The sequence below is a fragment of the Aulonocara stuartgranti genome (genome assembly GCF_965226115.1).
Source record: "Aulonocara stuartgranti genome assembly, chromosome: 8".
NCBI lineage: Eukaryota > Metazoa > Chordata > Actinopteri > Cichliformes > Cichlidae > Aulonocara > Aulonocara stuartgranti.
In genome coordinates this window covers 2039305-2057500 of record NC_138959.1, presented here as the reverse complement: position 1 = coordinate 2057500, position 18196 = coordinate 2039305, and the positions used below count along the sequence as shown (strand labels likewise).

Below are 18196 nucleotides of genomic sequence, written 5' to 3'. Positions count from 1 at the left end.
GTCAACCTGGCAATTTGAAGTGGCTGCAGAGGAGAGGCCGGTGTGACGGTGACGGGGCAGAGATAAGTGCTGGCATTCTTGCGGAGAGAGGAGTATGTTCCCCACAGTGCCTTGCTCAAAGTGGCTGTGGAGAAATTGAACTGTGGCTGGTGAGGAGCTCGCTAAATTGCTTTCGAGTCCCTCCACTTGTGTTGTTCCAGTGCTTGAGCTCAAGAAAATGAGGGCTTTTTCTTTTTTTCTTTTCCTCCAGCAGATTTCTGAAGAGGTCTGATGACAGACACTCTGAGAGCTGAAAATATAGTGGAGCAGCAGAAGAAAGTGTTTACCATATAGTTGCAAACTGCAGTATAAAGATGTGTTATTGAATATTTCTTCTGTGAGAAAGTGATGAGCTTCAGATAATGTACAACAATAATGTGCACGGTTGGTATGATTCAACATAAAAATGATAAATGATACATGAATACTCATAATATCATTAATCATTGAAAAAGACATTAGAAAGTTTGCACCTGCCCTACACTTAAAGCTGTGTTGAGCAAACTTTGACCACTAGGGGGCAGAATATGTGTAAATAAAGCAACATAGCCAAATATCCTGAACTCTTATGGTTTATTTTTGATAGTGGTGAGGAGAGCATGATTCTATTATAACAATGAGTTTTCAGCTAAAACAGCAGCACCTGATGCCTTATAAACAGACCGCCTCCAGCCTATGTGCAGTCAAACCATAATAAAGATGCACGTGAAGCTGTAATAGTGTATGTTAATCACCTTAAGTAGATATAATTTAGGTAATTATAGCTTGCTTAAGAAAAAGCTGCTCAATATGTAGCTTAGTTTGTTGTTTTCAGGGTTTGTTTTTTCATAATTTCTAGAACAACAGTAGAAAGATTGACAGTTTCACAAATAACGCGCAGAGCTGCTTTTAGTACGTGTCTGCTACTACTAACGTTTCTGTAATTAGTGGGAAACTACCTCAGGGCTCTGATTTTTGAGATACTATATTACAGTTAAGTGACTGGTCCACTGCAGTGATTGGCAGGTGATGAGAAAGTGTGGCTGGCTGACAGATGAGTGGATAGACAGATAATGTAATAGAGAATAAGAGCAGTGGTGGTGGAAAAAAGCCCTGCAAAGGTAGGGAAGATGAGATGTAACAGCTGGACTCCAGGAGTGGAGAGTGGCGGTCAGAGTCATTCAGGGTTCGGTACAAGCCAGCTGTCAGTGCTAATAGACAGAAAAAGATGGAGGGAGGGGAAAGGAGAGGAGGGAAAATAGGAAGAGATGTTCAGGCCAAACAACCTGTCACTAGCTATAACGGAGCATAACGCAACACAGCTGCCTTGTCTGAATGTCAGAAAGAGAAACTTCCCTGGCAGTTTGGAGAAGAGTCTGCAAAACGATATTCTCAAATGGATAGATGCTATCTGGTTCAGCGGCAGGGCTGGGCCCAGAATAGCAATGATGCTCTTAGTCAGATCTGCTGAGAACAAGTTAGCTCCGACATGTCCTTCACGTCAGCATCACAGCTCCCTCCTTTTTTCTCTGATAGTCTGTTTTTGCTCACTTTGGTCATGAATAAATGTCCAAAGGATGTCCAAAAATCAGCAAAGATGAAATAAAGTTTGGAGACTTTTGAATCTATGAGCTTTGAACAATCGTTGACAACAGGGCGTTAGCTTCTCAGACTTCTGATGAGCAGATATCTGCATATTCTGGGATAGCATTGACCAGTTTGAGCACCAGTGGCTTTCCTGCAGGTTCACACAGCATGAAGAGAGACTGCATCACTATCTGTGAACACTTTAGCTTTGGTTAGCTTCAATGACCAGTTGAAGGAAACGGTTTCCCCTCTGATGTCGAAGCTGCGTTTAGCTAAATGATGTTTAATGAAGATGACTGTTAATTTGAAGTGGACAAATATTTAAATCCTGCAGTTCTGACAGAGTCACTGGTTGTTTAAAGGTGCACACTTGTGTTCTTTGATGCTAGTGCTAATGATCTAATGATACACCAGCTGAGGTACTATTGGAGACCTGTAGCAACAGATCTAAAAGAGCAATAAAGTCGACAGTGGGAGGTGGTCAGAGTGTAGTGGTGGCATAAATCACAGGATTGTTAACCTGGTGATTGCTGTTTACTAGCGGTGCTTGTATCGATATTGAACCATTCGATACAGTGCTTTCGGTTTGGTACGCATATGTATCGAACAATACAATTTTTTAAATTTATTTTATCAACTTTTCTTCTGACGATGCTGTCTGTGTCAAGAGCTCAGTGGATCTGTGTTCGACTACTCCGCCTAGGCTGCACTGTCGAGCGCAGATCCACTGAGCGCAGCGCAAGCTAGTGAGACAGAAGAAGCTAAGCTCGTTGCAACATGGCAAACTGAACCTCCCCCACCCTCATTCAGATCTGGCCTTTGGAACTAATTTGGTCTTCATGTGACGTATGACCCTGAAGGTAAGCGAGTCATGGACTAAAGTAAAACAGTGTGTCGGATGTGCCACGCAATGCTCAATTACATGGGTGTGAACTAGTGTGTTAGCGCAGTTAGCTCGTTAACGTGTTGGCCGTCCAGCCCCACGCACGGGGCGATCCGCGGTAGCTCGTTAACGGAGATTTGCCGTGTTGTGGCGTTAACGTCATTTCAGATTAATGCTGACAGCACTAGTGGGAACACAACGAATATGACTGCACATTTACAACGACATCATCCTAGTGCAAAGACAAAAACAACAAGCACGCTACTAACTTTAGCCGAGTCATTTAGACAGCTGTTAGCACAGGATTCTCCTTATGGGGACCTGATATGTTTAATATGCTGCTGAGAATATAGCCCAGAAGAAGCTATAGTAGAGCTTTTATTTTGGAAAGAGCCATTTCTCTGTAATAAACTCTCTTTTCCAAAGAGGAGTGATTCCTCTATCAGATAGATTTATTATTTTATCCCTTTGTTGTTTCAGCAACATTAAATTTAAAAACTGTACTTTTGAGTTAAATATATATTTATAATTTTAATAAATGACAAATTAAAAAAGCATGAACATTTTTTTGTATCGAAAAAATATCAAACCGTGACACCAAAGTATCGAACCGAACCATGAATTTTGTGTATCGTTGCACCCCTACTGTTTACATCTTGTTTGAGAGCTCTGGGCATTGGGATCAGTTTTTCTTTGATTTCACTCTTTGTTTAGTGCAAGTTATTACTCAGGAGGTCAGGAAAAGGTCACGATTTGGATGAAAATGTGCCTGTTCATATTAACCCTTGTGTGGTGTTCGTATTTTTGTTACTCAGCCAGTGTTCATGGGTCTGGTGGACCCGCTAGAGTTTTGGCTTTCCAAATTAACACTATCAAACAATTTTATGTTAAATTACTCAACAGATGTTTACTTCATCCCAATTACAAGACATATGAACAGCAAACATGGTTAATTTTTTCCCTTTACCTTTGTTAGATCACATTTATGAATTAATGTGCTTCTCGTTTTTCTTTTATATAAAATGTTATAAATAAATCAGTTATAATCAAGTGGAGTGAGTGGAAAGACACAACACATTTACACGTGAAAAAATAATTAATTGTTTAATTTTTCTTTTGAAAAAAACTGAACACGGGTCTCACAGACCCGAACACCATACAAGGGTTAATCCATTAACACTGATATACCCCTGATACATGTACAGTGTTTAAATGATGGCACAGCGTATGTGTATCTCCAAGACTCATCTATTTGCCATGCATCCTGACTCCTTCCCTACAACCTTCCTTCTGCATCATGATAGCGATCTTCTTCTGAAAGCAGATGGAGTTATAGAGCTGTTTTGGATGTTTGAATAGACGGGTTCATGCTGTGATCTCCTCCCGGTCTGCTCATGGCTGAAGTCACGAGGTTTCAGTCTGTTTTTTTCTGTCAGTTCAGTGGAAGAAATGTTGATTTAGATAATTGTTCCCTTTTTGGTTCCTGCTGAAGTTTGAGCTACAAATACACCATCAGTGAGTCATGCATGTAAAAGAGATCTGAGAGCTTGCTGCTGATATTCCTGCTGTGTGCTGTGCACTAATGGCCCTTCGTATCTTGTAGACTTTTGCTGTTGATGCATATGTTTTTCACAAAGGCAGGACACGTGGGGTGGTTGATGGAACAGACGACAGATGCCACACAGCCGTCACTTTGACATGTAAAGACTGTGTTGATCAGTTTGGGCTCAAGTGTCTGTCGCTGGCTGCTGATTGGCCACGGTCGTTTCTTTACTTTGTATGAGACTGCAGTAATGTCTTAGCACATCAGCAGTTGTGTGTATCTGACTCCGTGTTGTGTTTTCATCTTTCAGATATCCGCGGCCTGCAGGGTTTCCTCGACCAGACGTCCCGCCAGGGTGTCGACGTGGCGTTGCAGAGAGTGGACAGGAACATCAGTAAAATCTTCACCAACCTCTTCACCACCATGAGGACCGAGGAGCTCAATCGGTACAGAGACACACTGAGGAGAGCCATCCTGCTGCTCAGCCCACACGGAGCGCACACATTTATCCAGCAGGTCGGTCCAGCTCTGGTTTTTCTGGTGTGTTTACTGCAAAAAGTCGCCTAAAAATGCAATGAAGTGAGCAGATGAGTGCGATCAGTGTGTGAGTGTGTTGTGCTTAATGTATCTGAAGGAAACCACACGGCCCCTCTGAGGTCTTAGTAACACTAACTTTATATTTAACCGTGTTTAACTTTAGATTATAGATTTTTCTGTCAGTTCATTTTTTTCCCTCCTGATTTCAAGACTTCAGTTTTTGAAATCTGCTCATATCCTCTGACAGCAGAGGGTTTAACAAACACCTGCAGCTTCACAACCCTGCACGTAGAGTCTGCAGCTTTTAAAATACAGGTTTGTCACATAAGAACTGCCTAACAATCCAAATCCAGGCGTTACTTTTTTCAGTAACGAGTAATCTAACTAATTACTATTCCTATCGTTACAACGCCGTTACAGTTACTAACAAGGAAACACGGTCCGTTACTATTTTTCAACAAACAGACGGTTGAAGCTGTGTTCAGGTTACCGCATCTTATATCAGCTGCAGGAAGTAGCTGTAAGTAATCTGGACGCTACGGCTTTAAGCAGCTGCGCTCCCGCGGACGGTGATCACGATCAGTTTCTGGCACAACAGCTGGAGCTCAGGGGGCAAAACAATCACACGAGTGCTGCTGTTTGACTGAGGAAGAATAAAGGAGTCGTGGTCAATCACATGACCACTTAAAGACAAAGCAACAAGGTGACATGTACCAGTTTATAAACTGTGTTGATCGGCCAGTAAAACCAGAGTCATGATAAACAATATATACGCTGCGTTTGTTCCTCAATAGTTTTGTCACGTTTACTGTCTAAGGACAGCAGCGAGACCTCTCTGCTTATGAGCAAAACAAACAAACAAACAAACAAACAAACAAACAAACAGGGGAAGTTTTATGAGTGACGTCGAGAGAGAGAGAGCAGAAAAAGAGAGAGCGAGTTTTGAGATGTGAGCGATTTGTGACGTTTAGCGTGTTTGGAGTGTGTAGTTCATGTGTAGTTAGTGTGTAGTGTTGTGGATAGTGTTGTGTTGTGTGTCAGAACAATGAGGCGACTGCTGTCTCCAGGTAGAAACAGCAGTGACACACCTGCTGCTGTCAGACCTGCAGGTATCAGGCTGTGATGTTTCCTTTATAGTGGACAGAAATGATGTTTTTGCAGAGGCACAAATAATTTGTGTGTCATCTTATTGAAGAACAGCTGATTGTTCTGTAAACAGTTTGAAATGGTTATTAAAAAAAATCAAGGTAAAAGGTAAATGGCTGCAAATAAGTTTGTTGTTTGCAAAACTTGTGCATATGATTTTAAATTGACAATTTATATTTTCATTTAAAGTTATGAAATATGATCATCAAACATGTTTGTGGTTGTTACAGTAAAAATATAACTTTTTCTACTCTGATTTCATGTTGTTTGTCTGATTTTAGATCAGTTGTGTTAATACAGTTTGTCAAAATGAAAACATGACTGTAAATTCAGACACGTGAGGTTGTGCTGAAAACAATGAGACCAAACAAGGCAAAGTAAATCGTTTCTATAGGTGAAATGTGGACGAAACATCAGAGTGGTTAAAAATGGCCGATTATACCCTGCAGGAGGAATCCGACCAATCTTAAGCCCGGGAGCGAGTGCTTCTGAGTGCATGTCTGCAACAAGTGAGCGAGTGCACAGGGGGCAAAAATATTTGTTGAAGAAATGAGTGAGTGCATGCAGGAAACAGCTGAGCTGGTGAAAAACACGGAGCATGTGTGCAAAGTAAACTCGTCTACAAAGTGGAAAAAACCCAGCGTGCAAAATAAGAGCAGAGTGTGACGCAAACACCTGAGCGTAGCTGAGCAGCGAGCCGAGGGGGCGCGTGGCGGGAAAATAGTCTGCAGATGGATCAAAAAATAATGAGTGGCAGTAACGAAGGAGCGCGTGCAGAGGTGGAGCGAGTGGACGTGAAAAATGTGTGTGTGTGTTTTTCTGTTTGTCCAACCTGCACGTCCACGCGCACCGCCGCGATCACTGATCATTTGTAAGCCTGTGTGTGCCCAGGTGTGAGCGGCCACCTGGAGTGACAGATGGAGGCTTCTGACACACACACACACACACACACACACACACACACACACACACACACACAGCTGACTTTGTGAATTTATTTGTATCCTGTCTTATGTTTCACAGCGACTTTTGTCCGCGGATCAAACAGCCGTATGTATAATTTGAATTATATACTGAAGCGTGACTCTGTGTGTGTGTGTGTGTGTGTGTGTGTGTGTGTGTGTGTGTGTGTGTGTGTGTGTGTGTGTGTGTGTGTGTCTGAGCACATGACACAGCACCAAGAACCTGCAGCTGATCAAACAACAAAAGCTCTGATCACAGACGCAGTTTGATCTTAAGGCTTGTTCATGATCAGAAATGAAACTGTATTTTTGTGACTTTCTGCCTTTGATCCGGTCAATATTTATCCGGGGCGAGTGATCATAATTCATGTGTGATTGTTGGCCACACACACAAAGGAAACCAGTCCGGTGACAGCTGTTACTTGGCAGTGAGAGACGCACCGTGCAGAGCGGCGACGGGGAACCAGCAGGCGCTGCAGGATGACGGCTGCTCCGTGTGCTCGGAGCACCGGCTCTAATCTTTGGTGTTTAACATCTGAGCTCCATAATCAAGCTTACTGTAAGTGTCAGTCGTTACAGTGATCACAGGGTGATACAAGGCTACGTCATAAAACCCCCAGTTTGCCTCTGTAGTCAGTTGCTGCTCTGAGTTATTCTGTACACACTGACCTGTGAGTGTGGAGACAGACGGAGAGGGAGGACGGCCACAGCTGGAAGCGTCTTATCTGAGAGCTAACAATGAGTAGGTGTGTTATAAATGTCCCGAGCTGTCAGTCAGCGGCTCGGCCCTCTTTATCTGCACAGATGAAACAGTCAGACTTTCCTCCGCCCGCTCGCAGCACGCTGATAACAAAGCAAAGAACGTGCGACCGTGTCGGCGCTCTGAGGCCGAGGCATTGTCAGGGAGAAACACGGCACTCTAGGAATTCAGAGCGCAAAGATGGAGGGAGAAGCAGCTGCTCCTTTTTAAAATATCTCACCTGCACAGTGTGTTTCTGCTTCTTTTTACTTTTATGCTGCAAATAGTTCAAAGAGACTCGTTTCACCTCTGCGTGCTTCATCAAACCCTCGGACGTGCACAAGCACGGAGGTGGAGGGAAAAACGTAGCTACTAATCTGAGCAGAGCGATTTGTTGCTTCAACACTTAAAGATAAACTGAGATTATTATTAGTTCACATTATTATAGCAGCAAAGTGAAAAAGGAAGAAAATAAAGAGAATAAAATGTAAAAGAAAAACACCGAACAACTACAGAGAAACACTTCAAATGTAAATACAGTAAACACACACACTAAACACACACGCATGCTGCTGCTGTGTGTGTGTGTGTGTGTGTGTGTGTGTGCTTAGACACTTCTCTCAGGTGTGTTTAACTAATAGTGCTAATGTCCATGGTTGACAGCATGTGTCTGTAAAAGAGTGGGAGGCTTGGGCTCAGAAACACAAATGTGTGTGTGTCTGACTGTGTGTGTGCGTGTGTGTGTTTGGATGCTGAGACATTCATTAGCACCGCGACATGACGGCGTAGGAGGGTGAGACAGAGCTGAATGGAAGTTGCACTCTTCAGTAATGTCATGGAAACCTGTTAAAGCTTTGCCAAGTTTTCACACTGCCAAACACACACACACACACACACACACACACACACACACACACACACACACACACACACACACACACACACACACACAGTGTATCCATGAATCTTGCAGCCAGAGCTTCTTCCCTTCAGTTGCGTTTTTCCTGTCTGCTTACAGTCGGCGTGGGACAAGCTCGGTCTCCTCTCAGCATCTTCATGTTGCTCTGAGCTCAGAGACCTGAGAGCTGCAGCACACACAAGTGAAAGACGTGAGCTAGTCTCTGCTAAATGTGACTGCTGATCACATTACGAGTAAACCTCAGGATGCCATGACCTCCAGCACGCTGTGAGGCGTCTGCAGCCACGTGTGAAGTGGCGTAGATGAAGATTAGCACCTCCCAGTCTGAGAAGGGTTTTAGTACCCACTCCAGGTCGGGCCTGAGTTGCTCCTCTGATTGGAGGAGTTAAAGTATGGGGTGACGGAGCGATCGGTGAAGAGAGAGCTGAGTGTGAAACGGCCTGTTTGCATCTCTGCCTTCACCTGTGGTGATGATACGATGGCACGTCCTCCAGAGGGTGCCCCCGCTCTGCTGCAAAGAGGGTGGAGGCTTTGGGGAAATCTGGGAAAGTGAACGGAGCAAGTTTAAGGTCATTTTCAGGATTTCAGGTCTGCATACCCTAATCTAAATCTACTAGCAGAGCACTTATGAGGCATGTGAATGCATGTAACAGACTTCATTTCAAAGGATTTTTTTATCATGTGGCCCAGACCCTCACCCACCCTGGAGCTCAGGGTTTGCTCACCTTGTAGATGTTAAGAGGTAAAAGTCGGCATTATAACACCTGACGTGTTCGTAGCTAATGAGTCCGTGGCTTTGATGACAGCGAGCCCCTCTCTCTGTAACTGTGGTTCATTTGCTTATAGAACAGTTAACATGACCTTGTGTGGTTATCAGATACAGGTGTGTAATCATTCAAAGGTCCGCCTCTCCTTTGAACAAACACTGTTAATTATCTGCACATTAGATTCACCGCTGAGGGTCACCCGTGGATTCGTCCTCCGCTACACTGAACGTGGAGTTTCGTTCCAGCCTGTGCTGTTTGATTTCACCTGCAGCTTCGTGCACAGGTTTGTGGGTGCAGCGTGGTGAGCAGGGGATTGATTTGTTAGATGTTTGGCGGTGGGGTGGAAGTCTTCTGCTTTTTTCCTATTTTAATTCTAAGACTCGGTTGGTGTAGCTGCTCAGTTCATCGTCTGTAGGAAAAAGCTCTTTGAGCTGCTGCTTCTTCTGATTTGTGGCTTCTTACAAACACAAGGTGTGATCAAGAGGTGGGCGGAGCTTCTCCACCGTCTGTGTTACTCAGAAAGGAAACATTTAGAGATGCACCTGTGAGCGATTGGCTAAAATTGTAATCTTTGGTAATATTTAATATGAAAGCTTAATTTTCATAATGCAGCACAAACATGTAAAGAAAAAACAAACATTTTTTCAACGTGATCTTCCACTTCCAAGATGTTTTATGCACTGTTAGGTGCATGTAGACTGTGAGGCTGTGCCATCGTTAAAGTTTGGGGCTAAAATGTAATAAAAGCTGCACGCAATCATTTCATAAACTCTGATTTATTGACAAGCAAACACTGAAAACATGTCCCTGCACATTCTTCAAGCGAAGCAGGCACCATTGGGGAAAAGATGGAACCACCAGTGACGTCATACAGACAATAATTCAGCCTGAGGAGGAAGCTGGATGGTGGTGGGCTGCCAAGCGGCTTGCAGGAGGCACCTTGCACGACTGCTGACCTCACTCTCAGCAGAACGGTGTTGATGAAAACACCGGCAGCCTCAGCTGACGCCTCCGTCGCTGCTTCGGCGGAGCAGAAACGTCTTGAAGCACGTGTCAGGTGGCGCCGGCGCTGCTCTGTAAATCCTAATATGTGTCATTTCTTTTTGTTATAACAACGATGGCGGCATCACGAGGACGCTGCGCTGGCTTTTATTAGCGCCTCCATAATTCTCCGTCAGCTGTGAGTAGACTGTGTGAATCATTACAGAGTGTGTGAGTCCACACACACACACACACATGCAGAGGTGCGCACACTGCGAGCTGCCATGTGTGCAGCATCAGTCCCTGACTCTGCTCTGCCTGCCTCCTCTCTTCCTGTTATTTACCTCCAGGCCTTTCTGACCTTTCCTTTAGCTTTTCCTTCCTTCCTTCCTCTCGTTCCTGTTTCAGTTATTTTCCTTCCTCTCCAACATTTCGGCTTCCTATTTATTCTTTGCACTCTTGCTTCGCGTCTCTTTATTATGTCCTTTTTGTCCTGTTGTGTCCTTTCTCCCTTCTTTCCTCCTCTTGTTTTCATGTCCGTCTTCTCTCATCTTCTTTTTATCCTTTTTTCATTTATTTTTCCTTCCTCATCCCTCACTTCCTTCCTTTCTCATGCCCTTGTTTACATCCTTCTTCCATTGCATCCTCCTCGCCCTCTTGCCTTCCTCCCTGTTCCTTTGAATTCACCTTGTTTCTCACTATATTATTTTATTTCTCCTCTTCTCTCTGACTTTTATCTGGTGGTGAAGAGTATGAGACAGAGAGGATAAATCACCAGAGGAGTGAAGTTTAGATTGGGAGGTGGGACGAAGCTCTCGGTCGCCAGAGGAGACACGCTGACTGACGGGATCCTATCACGCTGCTGAGCAATGATGGGTGACGACAGCTACTGTGTGTGTGTGTGTGTGTTACATGTCCTCGGGGCAATAAACCCTCCTACAGCAAATAGAAAATGACCTCAGTAAACACAAACAGCCATTTTCTCCTCAGACTTTCACACTGTTGTTTGTTCTCCTCGCTAAAGCGACGCTGTGAGGTTTTTTCTGATGGTGGAGAAAGAAATCTGTGCAAAGGTTTATATTAAACACTAAAAGTAAAGAAAAGAAGCTTTACTATTAATTCCATTAGTAGATTTGTAAGCTTTTCATCTTTGCACAAACTATTCTTCATCTTCCAGGCAGCCTGACAGATGTTTCTTCCATGATTTCTCAGACCTCAACGCTCCTCACGTCTGGGGAGTCTCTGTCCATGAAGGATCAATTATGGAGATGTGATTTAGTTTCACCGCATGTACTCACCTGTGTAGATTCAGGGTCACTCAGACTTTAAACTCTGATCATCACACAAAGACTGAGTCACGGTTTTGAGGTCTGTAATGCCGTTATGGGTTTTTGGATTTCAAGTGAAGTGGCTTTACTGTCATTTTAACCAGATACAGTGATCCAGCACACAGTGAAGCGCGACTACGTTCATCCAACACCACGATGCTACTTATGACACGTAACAGGCAATCGACACAGTAACAGAACAGGACGATACAGACACACAGTGCAGTAGAAAAGTGCAACAATGACAGTGGGTTGTGCAAAAAACTGAGAATTGTGCAAAAAGTAGCTTGATGTATTAAAGTGTGCGTGAGACTGAGCAGATTTCTGATCCGTCCTCTTCTCATATTTGTCTCAGTACTTTAGTTGGATTATTAGCTCTCTTAGTCTCTTCTCTGTGTTTTCATGAAGTCAGCCTCTGTCTCCATGTTTGTCAACTCTGTGTCTCAGTATTAGTTATTTCCTGTTTTATTTTGGCGGTCTCTTGCTCTCATGTTGCGTCCCGTGGCTCTGTTACTGACAGATTATTCATTTTTGTGGTTTTTGAGTTCCTTGGCGATGGAGTCTTTGAGGCAGTTGTGTTGTCTTTGTTGGTGTTTGGACCTCCCCCGTGGCGATGACAGCGTGTCGCTGAACCACACTGCTGTTGCTCAGCGTTGATGCTCAGCGTGCTACACAGCCCCGCCCCTTCGTTGCAAAGTTTGAACTCAAACTTTTCCAGCTGAGGAGCATTTCTAACCTTTTATTGTGACGATTAGAAGCTTGGCCGTCTCCTCCTCTCCCGCCGAGACATTTTGCTTTGCCTGGTGAACAACAGGTCGGTCTTAATTGACTTGCCTCCTGAAACAAAAGTTAAAAGGTTGAACACAAAGAAACCTTTGCACAGTCAATGAGGCTCTTTCAGCGTTACTTTGACCTTTTGAGTTTCAGAGTTTGGTGTCTGAGGAGAGTCGGTACAGTTTCTGAGAGGCGAGTCTGTCCTCAGCACGACTCGGATGCAAGCGGCAGCCCAGCTGTTAGGCTTGTAAATTCTTGGATTAGAGAGCTTTTAAAGACAAGGTTGCTAGTTCCACTTTTCGAGCGTGTTTCTTAATCATCGTTAATCGCCCTCAGATTTGTTTCCCCGTCAAGATGGTCCTCGTGGGACACGAGAGAAGGACGGCATCGCTAATGAAGTGCAGGAAAGGAGGCGAGAGGAGAATTCAAGAAAAGGAGAAACCCTCTCCGCCTCCATAGGAAGCAGGGAACAAGGAAACGAGGAGAAAAACCTCTGACACACACACACACACACACACACACACACACACACTGTGTGTAACTTCAATAGAACAAGAAGAGAGAAAAGGAGACAAAGGAAAAAATCCGAGTTTGATCTGAATCTGAGTGAGGAGGAAACTTGAGGAATAATCAGGAACGTCTGCCTCAGCGCGGGACTAAAGAAGAGTCCTGTTAAAGCTTCGTGTTTCGAATGATTCAAACATCCATCGTGGAAATGAAATCAAACTTTGTCCCCATAATGAACTCCCACTGAGTGATGGATGAGTGTCAGCGTTGAACCTGTCTCAGGTTTCCGTCACGTTTGGTCCTTAAATCGGCCGATGAGGCGTCACGCATCCGCGCTCGTCTCCTGTTTGTCGTTTTTATCCATCTTACGAGGCTGTAAAGGCCGACACTGGAAACACATCAGCAAATCTGTGACTCATCTGGAACCAGGCTAGGTCTTCTCCGTGCACGTGGGCCGGGGGTGAAAGTTCACCCTCTGATCATGAAAGCAGCAGCGCCACACAAATATTCTGTAATAACGGGCAGCCATCGCAACTCGAAGACGTGCTCGCCAAGAACAAATGAGTCAGTGTAATAACGGTCTTTACAGCAGTATTTGTGTTCAGGCTCGTTCTGTCCGAGGTTGGACTCTCAGTTATTGTTGTTCGGCCCCATCATCTTGTTCCTGGCAGCTCTTACTTCCGGAGCCCCCGATAACAGGAAGTGCTTCTTTGCTGCGAACCTGACGCGCTGCCGTTGTGACGTCACATTGCTGTGACTTACTCGTCCTTCTGTGCGTGTTGTAGCGGTGCAGGTGATGCGGCGAGACCGTAGACACAGCCGGCTCGCACACTACAGACGTGGCCTGTGCTCCGCCCACTACAGACGTGGCCTGTGCTCCGCCCACTACAGACGTGGCCTGTGCTCCGCCCACGGAGCTGAGCACATAAAAGCTTACTGTGAATAAAACACACGTGTCTGTGTGACGTGGTTTTCGTCCCCGATGGGAGGATCAGACTGAAGGCCGATGTTCTTCCAGTCCTGCTTCTCTTCATCGATCTGCCTGTTTTTGCTGCTGCTGCTGGTGATGAGGAGAAACTCAAGTTACCTGTAGCATCAGCTCCTCTATTTTTCCCCTCACTGTGGTTTCAGTGGTTGCCATGGTTACGTGGCGAGCTGCGGCAGCGAGTTCAAGTAGTTGAACCGGGGGGAAAAACAGAGGAGGAAATCTGTGGCTGTCTACGCCCCTCGGTGTCCGGCCTACACCGACCCTGTCAGCAGCGGTCTGCGGACGCCGTCGCAGCTTTTACCGTCGGTGACATAACCGCAGGACATCACGTGCAGGGCAAAGAGCGCCTGCATGGGTGCGTAGGGAACTTTTTTAAAAAGGTCAAACGTGAAAGTGTTTGGTGCCTAAAGGATAAGATCAATAAAATCACGTGAAGAGCACTTTCTTCATAATAGTCTCCAGCTGTTGGGATCATCTGGCGTCTAAAGTAAAGGAATTCTTTCAAGGCCTCTGACACGGATAACCAGCAGGAAGTGGACTGACGTTCGGACACACAGTGGATAAATGTAACACATGCACGCTCGTGTTAATGGGTGTGATGGCACATCTGGTTACTGGCTTCGTGTTATGTTGTGGTGGTTTATACGTGTTTTATTTCGAGAGGTGGCTTTCGTTGACACGCGTGACAACAGTGATCTTTATAACAGAAGCGATGGAGTCGCTATGCAAGACCGACTCCACCCATTGGTTAGTGAGGTCCTGTCGTAAAGCCTCTGAGCATGTTGGTGATGTAGGTGGCTGGATGTGCAGAGAGCCATGGGGCTGCCAGACGGACCGATTACTCGCTGCATAAATACTTATGACTGACGGCTCGTTAGCCAATCAGATTACCCGGACTAATCGAGCTTTCTGTAATAAAAAACATAATTGATGAAATTAGCTTCACGTGGTGTTTGTGTTGTATACAAGTTAGCAACAGATGCCACAGACCCAGCTTATTGTTGAGCGAGGACGGCAGGTGGGATGACTGCCCCTGCTGGCCGAGAGAAAGAATGCAGGCTGAAGGCTCTTCAGCTCTGGCTTCACGTTTCATAGCAGTGCTTCCTTTTTATCTTTCTGACAGGAACTGTGGAGAAATAAAATAGTGTTGCCTGAGTTCAGGGAGAACATCAAATATTTCTTTGGGTCCTCTCCTGCAGAACCTCACGCTCACAGATTAAAAACATAAAACATAATCTGGGCTGGGCATGTGCAGAAAAGGTCACTTTGACCCTCTGGTACTTCTTATCATTCCTGTCACTCATGCTGTTTTCTCATTTTTTTTAACAAACCTTCCAGTTTTTTGTCTTTTTTTTAACAGATTTTTGTTTATTCTGCTGCTGACAAACCAGTTAAAGCTTCATCAGGCGAGGAGAGAGGGCAGAGTGACATGTAGCAAAAGAAAAGCGAGTAGTCATCCTGCGTGCAGCACGATAATTGATCTCACCCACATCACCTCTCTGCTATAATTGGAGCACTCACTGTAAATGCCCCGGCCTGTGTCTAATTGCCTGGAAGGAGGCGGAGGTGAAGAATACTTGACAAGCATTAGCGCTGATTGGAGATCAGCGCCGCAGACGTCAACTTTGGCTGGTCGGGTCACAGCCTTCACGCAAACTGAGATTATAGAGCGAAAGGTGCATGCGTAATTTTGAATGCTTCAGGCAGGTCGTTGCTAAAGGACACGCGTTAAAGAGCGAGGAAAAGATGCCAGTTTTGTCTGAGGACTTGTTGGACGGGCTGACGCTGTTCTGTGCAGACGCTGAGAAAGAATCAAGCATAAAAACGAGGAAGGCACAAACATCCTGATGACTGAGAACACTGTGAGACTTCAAACGCTGAGCCAAGCCTGTCTTTGGCTGCTACAGCTGAAGGTCATGCTAGGGGGTGCCTGACTTGGTACATGGGCAGAGGACTGGGGAATCTCCCACACCAAAGCTAGCAGCTCCACTTGCAACATCTTCACTTAATGACCCTGATTGCTGAAAGCAGCTGAGGTGAGTATGACCAGGATGGGTTGGGCCCACTGCAGAGATGATGTATTTTGTCTGTCCTGGTAAAACGTCCAGAAGTAAGACACGATGATACTACACTGATGCACTGATAATCGAGCAGCATGGTCCCAGTGAGGCTCCTTGACTGGTGAACATAAAGTAAAAAGTGGAAGAAAGTAGCTTAACTAATGGACACAGTTTTACTTAATGAAGTCAAAATATCGAGTGAGGAAACGTGAAAATCATTCCTCTGGGATAATAACTGCCTGCTTTTTAATTTTATTTTGTAGGAACCTGACTTCCTTATTTTAGGAATCTTATCATGTCACTTATAATGACGTAAGATGAGAGGGCTTCACTGTCTGCTGTCAGTGGTAGGACGGGGGGATATCACCGTAATACAAAAATACATAATGACTGTAGAAAATTAGTCTCCCACTTATAAAGTAAATAAATGCATAAGGCTCTGAGCTGCACACCATCCAGGAGCTGTACTGTGTGCAGCCACTGCTTAGATCAAATATAGCATGTGAAACTGAGCTGATGCATTTGCATCTAATCTATATTCCCGTAATATTCCGCTCCATCCCGTCGACTCGTCGCTGTGAAAGTAGCAGCACGTCACTGCCAAAAAGCTGCAGAGACGACCCGCTCGCCCGTGTTCACGGCCGGCAGCCGATGTAAGGGCATTCGCGTGACAACCTCTCCCTTGGCAGCGATACGAGATGGATGAGAGATGGATAGGAGATGGGCTGACGTGTCGTTTGTCACTGAGGGAGCGGTGGCGGCGGGTGCTGTCATTTGTTTGGCTGGCGGACAGCGTGGCTGATAAAGCAGCGGTCTGACAGGGCTAATCTGATATCGGCCCGGAGAGCCGAGGAAACCCAAGGCGGCGCCCGGGGCAGTGAGGTGCGGGGAACGTATCGAATCATCTCTCGGAGCACGAACTGTAGACACGCACCTGTGCGCCGACGAGGGCCGAGTCCTAAAGGCGAGTCCGTTTTTTTAATGTAGGAATAAAGTTGCAACTTTCAGCATTTGGTTCATTTACCCTGAAATAACGGCTGTTACCACGGCAGCTGATGAGTGCTGACACCTCCCTATGAGAACTTGGTTTATACTCCAGTGTGAGGGTGGATGGAGGTGGAGCATCTCCTGAAACTCTCGTATTTAACCATAAAGGGGCGTTTTCATCAGTTTCTGACCTCAAACTAAAATTGCTGCAACAAAGCGACGTCCTGAGAGGCTCTTCAGACGCACCGTGGAAGATGGCCTGCAGCCTCCCTCACACGCACTCAGAAACCTTACTCACTGTTATTAGGCACCGACATCTTTAGCTGTAGGTCTCATGACTGTTTCCTTTATGCACGTGGACTTTCTGTATACAGTACTCACACCTGCACCGCAACACGCAGAAAACATGTGAAGGTTTCTGCTGCTGGGGAAGGATTTGGAATTTCATGCCATATGCTGTGTGTTGGTGTAAGGACCAGGCCTTTACACTGGGACCACCAGAATTCCTGATGTTCCTCCTAAAAACACTAGAAGCAGTTCAGAAATGCAACAGAAGGCACGCACTTGGTACACATCAATGAGACACTTTATTAGGCACACCTCTAAAATCTCCATGTTCAGCTTGTGTGATAAACTGTTATTGGGGTAACAGTGGGTGGTGTACGGGGCACCACCTGATCTATATCACAGACAAAGGATTGACTGACGTACCTCAGGTCTGTCAGTCGTGCCGAGTCTCCTCTGGACCCTCAGGCGCAGCGCCCGCTGTGAGGGGCGTTAAGGATTGGATGAAGAGCAAACGAGATGTGTGCCTTCATGTCTCTGTTTTCACTCTTCGTGTGATCGGATGGCCAAATGATGAAAAATGAACGAGACAGATTTCTTTAATGTTTCATCATGTTTTCACTCCAGCACCCGCCCCCTACTGTTACCCTCAGCCCCACCGCGCACGCACTTCCTCAAAGAAAACTTCAAAATAGATAACTATTCGTCTGACGTGTGGAGAGACACGTTCCCCAAAATAATCCGTCCTCATCTCCAGCTGATGGAAACACAACCTGATTATTATTTCTGGGATTTTGCTGGAAATTTGGGTAACATTTCGACGCCGACCTGCCGAGACAGAGATTGCTTCTTTCAGCACACACACACACACACACACACACACACACACACACACACACACACACACACACACACACACACTGGTAGCTTGCACATAACAGGACCCTGGAAACATGTCCCTCTCTTATTGTTTTCCTCTGTTGTTTTCTTCATCTTTTTTCAGGCTGTGAGCTTCAGTCATCCATCTCTGTCTCCTCATCCCCCCCCCCCCCCCCTCCTGCTTCGCCACACTTTTTTCTCAAGCCTCGCCCGCCCACTTTGTGGCTCTCGCTATTTTCCTCTCGCGCGCCCACTCCGCCTCCCTCACACTCACTTCTCTGTGCACTCTCTTTGCTTTGTCATATT

The 18196-nt window shown here is 45.5% G+C and overlaps 1 protein-coding gene across 7 annotated transcripts in view; it reads left to right on the top strand.

Annotated features, from left to right (window-relative positions):
- The window catches only part of grid1b (glutamate receptor, ionotropic, delta 1b), a 601213-nt gene that overhangs the window by 405739 nt on the left and 177278 nt on the right, over positions 1-18196 (top strand). For 6 of the 7 annotated variants that reach the window (XR_014278519.1, XM_082544624.1, XM_082544623.1 and 3 more), the window contains one exon: positions 4342-4547. Coding sequence is in view for 6 of the 7 variants with exons in the window: in XM_082544624.1 (XP_082400750.1) it covers positions 4342-4547 (206 nt within the window). In the remaining variant the exon portion in view is untranslated. Of the gene's footprint in view, positions 1-837; positions 2466-4341; positions 4548-18196 lie in introns of those variants that run through there. The other variant, XM_082544629.1, reaches the window with a different exon arrangement.